Source organism: Cryptomeria japonica, chromosome 2 (genome assembly GCF_030272615.1).
Source record: "Cryptomeria japonica chromosome 2, Sugi_1.0, whole genome shotgun sequence".
In the NCBI taxonomy this organism is placed as follows: Eukaryota; Viridiplantae; Streptophyta; class Pinopsida; order Cupressales; family Cupressaceae; genus Cryptomeria; species Cryptomeria japonica.
The window spans coordinates 268,794,817-268,807,333 of NC_081406.1; the positions used below are offsets into that span (position 1 = coordinate 268,794,817).

The window sequence follows — 12,517 nt, forward strand, 5'->3', positions numbered from 1 at the left end:
AACATGGGTGATCCATGTCAGTATAACGGATCATACTCATGATGGGCTCAGTGAAACTCAAAAGATATTCCACTAGATCCCACCAAGTGTCATCTAGGATCATGCGCTTTACATTTGCTGCCCTTTCAGTATTGGATTGCCTCCATAGGGACCAACTTTGACTAATTACCATGCTAGCAAGTGGCTGTCGCACCTTCACAAGTCGCCTCAAGACGATTGTGTTGGATGCAAATCGAGTCTCGGCAACCTATTCAAAAATTAAAAATAAAAATTAGAATACAAAGAAGACATGATAAAAAAATAAAAATTAAGTAACCATCAAAGTGAAATGTAGATTTTAAAAATTGAAGTGTTTCAATTACCTTTAGCAACTCCAACTGTGAAAATGATCTGAAAATGGCCTGTGACATGTTATGGTTTGTGATGAACATTTGGATCTCTTCAGCCTCAACATAAATTTGTTTGATCCAATGTATTTTCCTGCCTATCTTTTGTAGCATGAGGTTGAGAGGGTGGACAGCACAAGGTGTCCAAAATATGTGTTCAAACCGTGTCTCAATCAAAATACCTGCAGCTCTACAATTCTTTGCATTGTCTGTTATTACTTGGACAACATTTTGAGGTCCCACATCCTGAATGCATTGTATAAGGATGTTAGCAATAAATTGTGCATCCTTCACCTATCCCTCACAATCCACAACTTTAAGAAACATTGCCCCTTTAGGGCACACTGCAATTACATTAATTAATGGCCGATTTTTGGTATCCTTCCATCCATCTGAAATGACGGACACCCCTGTTTGTTTCCATGAATTTCTAATGGGAGCCAATGCATTGTCTATGTTTTTTACCTCCTTTGCTAGTAAGGTGCTACGCACCTTCTCATAAGCTGGCCCTATGTACCCTTGTGGAGCTTCATTTACCTTTCTCAACATATCCTGCCAATATGGTGATCGTACCACATTAAATGACAAACCGTTTGCATATAGACATCTTCCAACGGATTGATCTGCAATCTCTCTAGCATCATTCTTAAATGCTCTCTCTAATGGTCCCCTGCTTCTCTTCACAATAACAGGTTCTTCACTAATTGGGTCCAAGAATGGGTGGCTCTCTACCACGATATCAGGAAAATCGCTATAAGATGGAGAAGTAGGGGGCCTCTTTGATCTACTTCCTCTTCCTGTCAACAAAGGATGGTTTGAGGCACGACCAACTCTTGCATTTGCTTCCTCTTGCTCTCTAATATATCCTGCTATTTCTTGAGGTGACATCCCATTTCCATCCTTTCCTAGACATGGTTTGATTCCTTGTTGGGGAATGGCACAAAAATGGGCTTTGACACGACTGTAGGAGCTAGTTTTTTTCACACTACAGAAGTTGCATATCCATAAAAATGTTCCACCACCTTTTACTTGGTCTATTATTTTGACATATTTCCATAAAGGTGAATTTGGGTCAGTTTTGAAAGTCTGTTGAGGAGTAGAGCTTTGAGGAGTAGAGCTAGTAGTCGTTGCCATTATGATTTCTACAACAAATTAAATTTTTTTTTATTAATATTTAATATTAAACAATAGATTATAAATGTTAAATATATAAAATTAAATTTAATAATTTATTTAAAATGAAAGTGAAATTATTATAATATTAATTATGAAAGTAATAACAACATTTAAATTTTTACAAACTTCTAAATTACACAATAAGTAATTAAATATACCTATTTAAAATTTTAAAATAAATTAAATAATAAAACTATTTTGCTAGTTAATAATTTATTAATTATTATTATTTTAAATATTTTAGTAAAATATTCATATTTAAAATAATAATAATTAATAAATTATTAACTAGCAAAATAGTTTTATTATTTAATTTATTTTAAAATTTTAAATAGGTATATTTAATTACTTATTGTGTAATTTAGAAGTTTGTAAAAATTTAAATGTTGTTATTACTTTCATAATTAATATTATAATAATTTCACTTTCATTTTAAATAAATTATTAAATTTAATTTTATATATTTAACATTTAGCAAAATAGTTTTATAATTTATTATTATAGTTTGAACTTTGTTTATTTTAAATCACTTAATAGTTTGTTAAATTAAAAGAAAAAAAAAAAAAAACTAATATAAATTAAAAATTACAATTTTCCATTTTTAATTTTAAATAATAAAAGTTATAAAACTATTTTGCTAGGTTAATAATTAATTCATATTTAAAATAATAATAATTAATAAATTATTAACCTAGCAAAATAGTTTTATAACTTTTATTATTTAAAATTAAAAATGGAAAATTGTAATTTTTAATTTATATTAGTTTTTTTTTTTAAACTTTTAATTTAACAAACTATTAAGTGATTTAAAATTAATAAATTTAAACTATAATAAAAATTAAAAATTTAACAAACTATTATAAAAATTTCGAAATTTAACAGCCTACCTGCAAGCTTGAAATGGCGGAAGCGGGAAGGAATCTCTGTGCCTCCCGTCTTGGCTCCTTCGCGCGTCCTCTGCCGTGGCTCCTTCGCGCCTGCTATGCTTTCGTGCCTCTTGCTGCCTCCTTCTGTGCTTTCGTGGCTCCCGTGGCGGCCTCCTCCTTCTGTGTTTTCGTGGCTCCCGTGCCCTCCTTCTGTGCTTTCGTGGCTCCCGTGCCCTCCTCCTGTGCTTTCGTGGAATGTTTTCTTCTTTTTTTTTTAACTTTAGGGTTTAAAACGATGTGAAAAAACCTTCGAGATTTGTGCACGTGCAGATTCGGCAAAGAAACCCTACGGAATCGCCACGTCTACATTGGATGCGTCGGGATTCGTGTCTAAAAACGCGGATACGTTTCAGGTGAAAAAAAACAGTACCTTGTCCGAATCCACAGGGATTCCATGGCGAATCCGAATCCGATACGTATCGTATCCGGATTTGGGAGCAAACTAGGAAGTACCGGTAACTTAGATGATATTTAATATCTACAGTATTATAATATCTATAATTCCCACAATTGAGGCATTTAGTAAAGTTGCACAAATTTCCAAGCATATAAGGTGCCAATTCAATCTAGAGAGCTTGGAGTGTGTTCGATAGAGCTTATAGTGCATGGAAATTTTCTTGTAAACATAAAAAATTGCAATTGAACAAGGAAAAATATACCCTTCCTTTTGTCATGATTGTTAAACTTATTCAAATCGTGTTTTGTTGTAGGTATACTTTTTAAAAAAAATTTAATGTCTGTTTTCAGGACATTTAAAATTTTTTTTTATGGTGTTTTAGAGACATCTAGGCATCACTCAACAAGCCCAACATGGGTGATGCCTTAGGAACAACTCCTCCTTGAGGACCTTTCCTCCCTATTGGTGGTAGTGGGGGGTGGCAAGGGTGCATCCCCTTGGCTTTTGCCATCTTGGGGATGTCTTTGTCTTGGAAACAGCCCATTTTTGGTTTGGGGGGATGCCTCCTTGTGCAAAACTGAAAATTTATTTTCGCTGAAGAAGGGAAAAGTAATGTGTTGTGTTTTAATTGGCCTCTTCTAGGACAACACAAAATATAACATGTAAGAACTAATTGTTCTCTAAATTGGAAAGGCATGCTCCCTTTTAACAAAAACTAAACCTTTTGTTTCTTGAGTCTGAGCACAAGACTTTATTAGCAATTCTACACTAGATGAGAGATTTTTGAGCCTTATATTGTAAAACAACCTAAACAACTAGTAAATGCTCATTCTTTTGTAGCTAAAAGAAAAGACTAGAAATAATAAGTACACACAAAACTTGGATTATCATGCAAACACATGATATTATTATTTGAATAAGGAGATTGGCATGCAAAGCTGCAAAACTCTAATCAATAACAAAGCCTACAATAATTAGCAAACAACATTCAACTTACAAAATCACATGGGGGGATCGAACAAAAATTTCAGCAGAAAGTAGGCTTAAAATTATAATTCACATCTCAATGCTTAAAACTCTTATAAGTGTCTACAATGCCTTGTATGATTCAAGTTATGTAGTTCATTCAAGATGAATACAAAAAAAACTACCTGAAGTTCTGCGCAGAAAGTAGTTTGTTTGCAAACCATCTGAGCCCTAACTACAAAACTCAAAATAGATCATCTAAAACAAGGAAATATTCTAATAGAATTAATCTAAATATATGTCTCAAGATATACCTTCTAGAAGGCCATCTTACAATAGCTATCCTCCAATAACAGAAACAGCTAAAAAATGTGGCTTCTTTTAGTGACTCTGATACAATGAGAATGACTTCCTTGTTCTGAAAATGAAGTCCCTTGAAAGAATCTTGAAGCCCTAACCACCTTTGACAAAGTACCAAATGACCTTTGAGGGTGTCATGCACAAAATCGGGTTTCAAGGCTCTTCATGTATGATTCCGGGATTTTTACATGGTTATGCATAATTTCGGGATTGTGCTGAATGCATGTATTATGTACACCTTACCTTTACATTTTTATCCCTCAAGTGGTCTTGCACAAACATATTTGTGGATTTCAGATGCTTATGTATGGAAAATTCGGGGGACATGTATAAACTTGTCAAAATGCAAGGCAAGATTGAAGAGTTCCCATGTATTGCAACTCAGAAGTTAGGGCTTTCCATGTAATAAAAATTGGAAGTGAAGAAAAATCTAGCAGAACATGGGGGGATTGCAAGGGGACCTTGCAATTCTGCCTTGCAATAATTACAACCTTACCTTATCACTTTCAGACCTCTTTCACACAAATTTGCCTTCTCTACTTCGCTTTTCAATCAATGTTAAGATGAAACCCTAACTCGCCTTAAGGAGGAGACTGCAAGACCTCACAATTGTTGCCAACCTACTTAAACTAAGCAGAACACTAATCTTAACCAGCGAAAAGAGGGGTCCCCATTTGCAATGGGGCGATGTGTGAAGACGTCACAACACAACCCATGTCTACTCCCCTTTGAATTTTTCTTTCTTGTCTGTCTATAGGAGTTGTAAATTGCAAAAAGGGCTTTTTTGGATTTGATGGGCTGCTTGCATAAGATTTTATGATAGTACAAGGGCATTCAGATGGGTTACATTACACTTTATCTACAACACTCGCACACAAAAGAATCCCCGGCACTCTTATTACTTGTTTGTTGAATCTTAACCTCATCACTACCATAACACTCATTGCTGCTTGTATCGCCTCTTTTTGCATCCCCAACACTTCTATGACTTGTTTGTTGAATCTCAACCTCATCACTACCATAACACTCATTGCTCCTTGTATCACCTCTTTTTGCAAAGACATTTGCAAACATTAAAAAGCAAATTACTCAAGTGTTTGAAACTTTGAAGGAAACAATTTTTTTTTGAAAAGGTTTGTGAAAATGAGCTATGGATGCTAAACTTACCTCAAATGATGTAGTATGCTCTCTTGTTTTCATCTCATTATTGTTATCTTCTCTTCTCTTCTTCTCTCTTTTGGTTGTCTTCTCACAAAATGCAAAATGATAAAATGATTGAATTTTATTCTTTAAAGTGTAAGTGTCTTTGTTCTAGGTTTAGGGTTTGTGTAAAGGGGTGTGGGAAAACCTTTTGGGGCCTCAATCCCTTGTTTGCTTCTTACTTTTTTTTTAGTTGGCAGTTTTGGAGTTTTTTTGCTTTGCTTGGGCATAGGGGCTGGCTGGCCATCCCCAAGATAGTCAAGGGATTTCCAGATGTCCCTTCGTCATCTTGGGGATGCCGATCCATACCCTGCACTTTTTTGGCATTTGTGGGGTGCCTGTAATTTTTTTGATGATCAGGGATGGCCCCAAGGATGTTTCCTACTCAGTCCCCACATCCTAAAGACATCTCAGGGACAGGAATGGCTGGAAAAGTCCAAGGAACTCATCCCTGTGTAACATTGATCTTCTTAGGATGCATGCCTCACCACAAGGAGCTAGGCTTGGAGATTTTTTAGTGCTCTGATTCCTGGTTGTCAGCATCTGTTCGTATGGTCCACCAATGTGTAGCAGCACTGTAGCTGCTGGCCTGGGTGAGGGTTTCTGCTGCACTGATCTGAAATACAACTTCTTCTCATTGCATTGTTTAATCTTGTTGAAAATACAGTTATGTAAATTCTCCAGAAGATGTGTTTGGGACACAGATAAAGGGGTTTGTTTTACTTTTTGTTGCTTATACAGCTGTCTTACTCTTTAAGGTAATCTTTGTAGCATGACTTCTTGAAGGTTGCTAGATTTTGGTCAAACTCCTTTATGGGACCTTTTTTTGATATCTTATAGTGAAGACATGAATGTCAAGGAATTATTAACTATTTTGTATGTTGAGTGGCAAATGTGTACTTATTAAACAGATATTCTAAAATTATATTTGGACTGCACTCTACTTGGAAATTTTCTGTTGACTAGATTAATTTCTGCTTCTTTATATTTTATATTAGTTTCCTTAACATGTTGAGATTATAAGAGCTATATTTTTTGCATTCTCTTCATGTGGTGTAATAGTTACAAGAAGCTGCTGTCTACTGTGGATATCACAAAGGACTTCTTTTTCAGCTACACATACAATGTCACCAGGAGTCTGCAAAAGAACCTCTGTAATGATGAGACAGAGAAAGTACTTTTTGAAACAATGTTTGTATGGAATGAATTTTTGACTCAGCGCATCCGCAACTCTTTGAACAACACACTTTGGACAGTGGCATTGGCATATGGATTTTTTAAGCAGGTAACTATGTTAATACATTAATGTAAAGTGCTTTTCATTGTTTGTACTTTTTTGTATATATAAATATAAAGCCATGATGAAATTATTGAAATTTAGCTGAAGAGACTTATGGCCCATTTTTCTTTAAATATTTTTAATGGAAAGTTTCTACATTTTGTAAATTTGTATACATAAAAATGCAGCAGTGTTTCTGCAATCATGGAAAATGAGACTGTACTTAGTGATGGGAATGGGTATGGGATAGACTAGCCTAGTCTATGCTCCTTGATCCTCTCCTTGGATCACCAGGTGTTCCAACCATACCCTAGGGTCTCTAGGACTTCCCTTGCTTGTGGAATCCCCTGACCTTGCCCAATCCACCCACCAACAACCTGTGATACTTCTCCCAAGGTCACACCTACTCACAAGCTTCAAAAACCCTCACATAGGCTAATAAGGGTTTAGCTCCTCCTACACCTTCTTAGGTCCTAGCAAGGATAGGACAGGTCTTTGACATAGTTTTCCATCCATTCATGTGCCCCCAAGAGGTTTTGACCTTCCTATTTGTTACCAATCTCACTATTTTGCTTCTTTCCTACAAAATAGGGCTACAAGGAATGTGCCCAATTAGGCCTCCATTCCGGACTTTTAGGGCTCCCTCTTGCAAACGATGCTCAAACTTGTGAAACTTCCCAAAGGGACTGCTATTCATTTGGCAAAGGCTCAAAGATTTTCCTGGTTTTGGGCCTCCAAGTGTCCGTACACTGCCCTAGGTGAATTTAGGGGTTTTTGAGGGTTTTTATGAGGGTTTTTAGGCCTGCCAGGGTCACAGTGATGGTTTGCTGTCTTCACCACCTTATCTGGATTGGTGGAAGCTCCTCCTTCTCACCAATGGTGCTCCACACACCCTTCTACAACTCCTCCAAAGGGTGCCTCCTTCCTTGTCCTTCCTTGCTCTCACGGACCTCTGCAACCTCAACCCTTCCTAGCTGGGCACAGTCCAGTCTCGCCTAGGAGTGGATTTTTGAAAGGCTTTCCGGCATCTTCAAGGGCCCTGCTTCCTCTGAGGTACTGTATAGGGTCTGCACTCCTATTCCCCATGGTTTCATGGTGTTTCCACAATGGGGATAGGAGTTGTCAACCCATTTACACAAAACAGTCCAAAACTGGACAGTGGAAAAGTAACTCACAAAATATTTACAAAACACACAAAACCTGCACAATAAACCTAACCTAAATGCTCAAAATGAAAGTATAAGCACAATACAAGACTCTCAACACCGTTTAGTCTGCAAAACAATCCATTGTCAATCTTTTAATGCTCCATTTGTGCCGACTGGCAACAAAAACATAGTCACAGTCAAGGTCTTTTTCCTTGGGCCATACAATCTGACATCCAACCCCTCATTTTAGGGTTTGCAACAATATATAACGTCTTTGCCTCGGTTTGTGTGCGAAGGTTAGGGTTCTCCACGCCAAGCGAAGGTTATGACCTATTAGGTGGAAAAGTTGCATGACAACTTTGAAAAGTTGTCATGCAACTTTTTGCAATTTTTGAGCAACTTTTGCAATGTTGCTTTTCTTGACTTTTAGGCCTATATTGGGCTATCCTATGGACACAACCATGCTAAAAGGACCCCAAACTCATCAATGGCACACATACCCTCTACTCCACAAGAAAACTCAACCTAGACTTGTGAACCTAGGACCTAAACAAGACCAATGAGCTCTCGGCTCTTAATACATTTATATGGCTTCTTAAAGAAACAAAATCCCAACAAAATCCAAAAGGAGGAAGACCTTAGAAGGGTGCTCCTGCACCATACTCCCCCTCTACACAGAATTAAGGAACTAGGGGAGAGATGAGAGCCGGATCAATACCAAGTTTCTTGAACCTGCCTTCTTCAACCCAAGTGGCTTCAGACTCAGGTTGACCTGCCCACTTCACCAAGTGTTCCATGTAGACCTGGTGCCTAGTAGACTTCTTCACCCTTGACTCCAAGATCTCCTCTGCTATGGGCTGCTTCACTTGAGGTAAGGTATTCATATCCAAGTCCTGCAGCACCTTGGCTTGATTTTCAGTTTGCCCTGCTATTTCACCTTTATATAATATCAGATCAGCAACATTGAAGACTGGTGATATAGCCAAATTTGAAGGAAGATCCACCTTGTAGGCGTTTTCACCATATTTGGACAGAATTCTACAAGGTCCTACCCTCTTCATTTGTAGCTTAGTAGGCTTGCCGCTTTGCATTCTAGCTTTACTTAGATGGACCATCACATAGTCACCCACTTTGAACTGAACCTTTCTCCTTTTTTCATCCACTTTAGCTTTCAGTTTTTGAGTAGATTCTAGGATGGCTCTCTTGACCTGTTCTTGGACTTTTTGATGGTTTGAGTGAAGTCCTCTGCTTGCCCACTCTTCATCTCCATGGAACCAAGTTCTCTTAGTTCACACACCCCTCTTGGATGTCTGCCATAGACAACCTCAAAAGGACTCCTTCCAGTGGTCCTATTTACACTGTCATTGTAGGCATACTCAGCTTGTGGAATAACTAGATCCCAAGTCTGCCCATACTCCTTGGTTAGACACCTCAACAAGTTGCCTAACACCCTGTTAATGACTTCAGTTTGATCGTCAGTTTGTGGATGGTAAGTTGAGCTAAATGATAAATTAGTCCCTAGTCTTCTCCATAAGGTTTGCCAAAAATGGCCCCTGAACTTGCTATCCCTATCTGAAATAATACTTAATGGGAGTCCATGAATCCTTACAATCTCCTTAAAGAAGAGATGTGCAATATAACTAGCATCATGAGTAGTTCTGCATGGAATAAAATGGCTCATCTTAGAAAATCTGTCTACCACCACATAGATGCTATCCATACCTGTCTTTGTCTTGGGGAGTCCTACCACAAAGTCCATGCTCACACTCTCCCAAGATCTATTTGGGACTGTAATGGCTAATAGAGGCCTGCATTGCTTGATCCTCCTTTTGCCCTTTGACACACACCACATTTCTCCACATACCTTCTCACATCCCTTGGCAACCTAGGCCAATAGTAGTACCCCTGTACTAGATCCAAAGTTTTATTGATTCCAAAGTGTCCACTTAGACTTCCATTGTGTTTCTCTTGTATGAGATTTTCTCTCATGGATCCTCTAGGCACACATAACTAATTGCCTTTGAACAAGAGACCATTTTGAAGAGTGTAATCTGCATACTCACCATGAAAATGATTCGCAAACTCCTTGCAGACCTTGTAGGCTGATGAGAAGTCCTCATCTTCTTCGTAGAGATCCTTGAAACCTGTTGTCCTCATTTTTGTTTCCAAAAATGAAGGACCACTACGTTAAAATTTTTGTAAAAAAAATGTAAATTTTTACTCTATGGCACGCTTCCTGAGGCAGAATTTTGACGAATCCTTGGACTGGCTTAATCCTCAGTCTATACTCAAACTACGTTTTGAATTTCGTCAAATTTTGGGTTCATTTGCTATGTCTTTCCTTCAATTTCGGGTTTTAAAACCCCGACTGCAGGTGGAGAATTTTCTTCAAACTGCAAGTTTTAATGATATTCATTGTTTTGGTTGTTGTAGGGGAATTTTTAGCTTATTACATGTGCATCTTTATTAAAAGATGTTACTTGCAATTTGTTTTAAATTTCCCTTTCTTGTTTTTGTCTTTTTTATTGTTTTTTGGTCTTTTTTAGTTAAAATAGGGATTTTTTGACTCAATTACAAGTAAACTTGTAGTTTGGTCAAAAAACCCCTACTTTAATGGTTTTTGCATGTAATAGGGATTTTAAATCCCTATTACATATGTGCAAGTATTTCTAACTTGTTGTAGGGATTTTATTTCCCTTTTACAAGTAATTAAAACTTGCAGTTTCCTCCAAAAAACCCGATTTTGCCTTGCAAGTGCATTTTTGACAATTTTAAACTTGTCATTTGTCCAAAAAAACCCGATTTTGGCTTGGCAAGTGAAAAAGTAAAAAATAAAACTTGTCATTTGTCTAAAAAATCCCGATTTTGCCTTGTAAGTGGAAAAAGTGAATTTCAAACTTGTTATTTCCTCCCCAAAACCCGATTTTCATTGTTTCATTGCAATTCGAACTTGTTGTTTGTCTCCCAAAACCCGATTTGCAAGAAAAACGGATTTGTTGAAGATGTCAAAGCGATTTTTTGTGGAGATTTGTTGGAGATGCAAGGCGTTTAGGATTCTATCCTATTCTCATGCATTTACAAACACATTTTTCGCCATTTAGGGTTTATTGTTACTGGTTTTTTGAGCTAAATCAGCTAACACGTGGTTCCTTCAATCCACATTTTGGGCGTTTTTTACTCCACAAATCTGTGTTCTCCTAAATCGTTTTCCCTTCTCTCACCTAGGCGTGGAGTTTGGGATAAGATTTAAGTTATTTAATGATCCATCAATGATGCATTGAATACCACGTTTTTGTAAAAACGTGATTCCTTTGGCTGCAAATTGGAAGGGTTTAATGCCATGAATCTTGGACAAGATGAATCGTTTTTGCTTTCCATGCTAAGGCGTTGGGATTTGAGGGAGATTTGACCTCTTCTTGTGCCTCCAAGTTTGCATTTTGCTACCACGTTTTTCATATAAGACATTCTTGCAAAAACGTGTAAAGGGTTTGGCATTACGGTTTGGGTTTGTTGATTGATTTTGCTTCTTCATTCCAAGGATTGTTGCATTTTTGGAGAAGCATTTGCATTTTCAAGAAAGGTATGGCTTCTTTCCTTTCTCTCCTTTATTTTACTATTTTCTTGCTTTCTTTGTTGCTTTTTTGTAAATATGTGTTGTTCTTCCCCCAAAAATCAGTTTTTGTGAGAGGATTTTTCCCCTTTGTATGCAATTTTCGAATTGCATTGTTCTTCCCAAAACTCCCTCTTTACTTGTATTCGAGATATTTAATCTCGATAACAAGTTCGCTGGAAATTCTTGTTCTTCCCCTACGGTTAAGGAATTTAACCATTTTTGGTTAAAATTCCAAGTTAAAAAGTGTGAAATACCCCTCCCTTGCAAATTTGGGTTTTGAAAACCGGATTACATGTTGAAGAGTTCTTCCCATTTTCATGAAAATGACTTTCCCGGATTTTCCCATTTCTATCCATTCATGTTCCCCATATCCGTACTTTCCATTTCCATCATTTCCCGCAAGTCAAAATCTCATTTTTCATCCATTTCTCCATTTTCAAATTTATAAGTGTACTTGTATTCGGGTTTTAAAACCCTGATTGCATGTATGTCCTTTCCAACTTGTATACTTGTGAAAATTCTCCTAAGATCCGAAATTGGTCAAAGTCAAGATGTTCCCATTTCTACATATTTCCCCTCTTCCTCTCACAAAATCGTGAAATTCAAGAATCAAAGTTTTACCCATTTGGAGAAGGAAGAATGATATTTGCAGCTGACTATGATGTTGCCTTAACTCTTTTAAGTCTTCATTACAACATTCTAGGTTCACAATCAATGTAAGATTTGCCGGCATCTCCAACTCCAAAGAAAATGAAATACAAATATGACAAATATCAGAATGAGATTGCACCTTCCCAGGTTTCTTCTCATTTGGATCGCATTAGAGACACGGAGATAGGGCACGTTGATATGGCAGAATTCATCAACAGGGTAGAAGATCCATAGGATAATAACTTGCAGCGGCTGTTGGACAGCCATATCCATCATGCATCTTCCTTCCCAGTGGCTGCCCTAGAACCTGAGTTTGTTCTTGCATGCGCCCATCATTTTGACAAGGAATCAAGAGTCATAAAAAATGATGATTGTGAAGCTATAATTCGTCTTGATGCGGATACAATTGAGAAGG

At 37.1% G+C, this 12,517-nt stretch overlaps 1 protein-coding gene across 2 annotated transcripts in view; it reads left to right on the forward strand.

Annotated features, from left to right (window-relative positions):
• LOC131056104 (phosphoinositide phosphatase SAC2) overlaps positions 1-12,517 on the forward strand; it is a 147,136-nt gene that overhangs the window by 40,928 nt on the left and 93,691 nt on the right. For both annotated transcript variants that reach the window (XM_057990447.2, XM_057990448.2), the window contains one exon: positions 6,474-6,696. In XM_057990447.2, the coding sequence (XP_057846430.2) occupies positions 6,474-6,696 (223 nt within the window). The remainder of the gene's footprint in view (positions 1-6,473; positions 6,697-12,517) is intronic.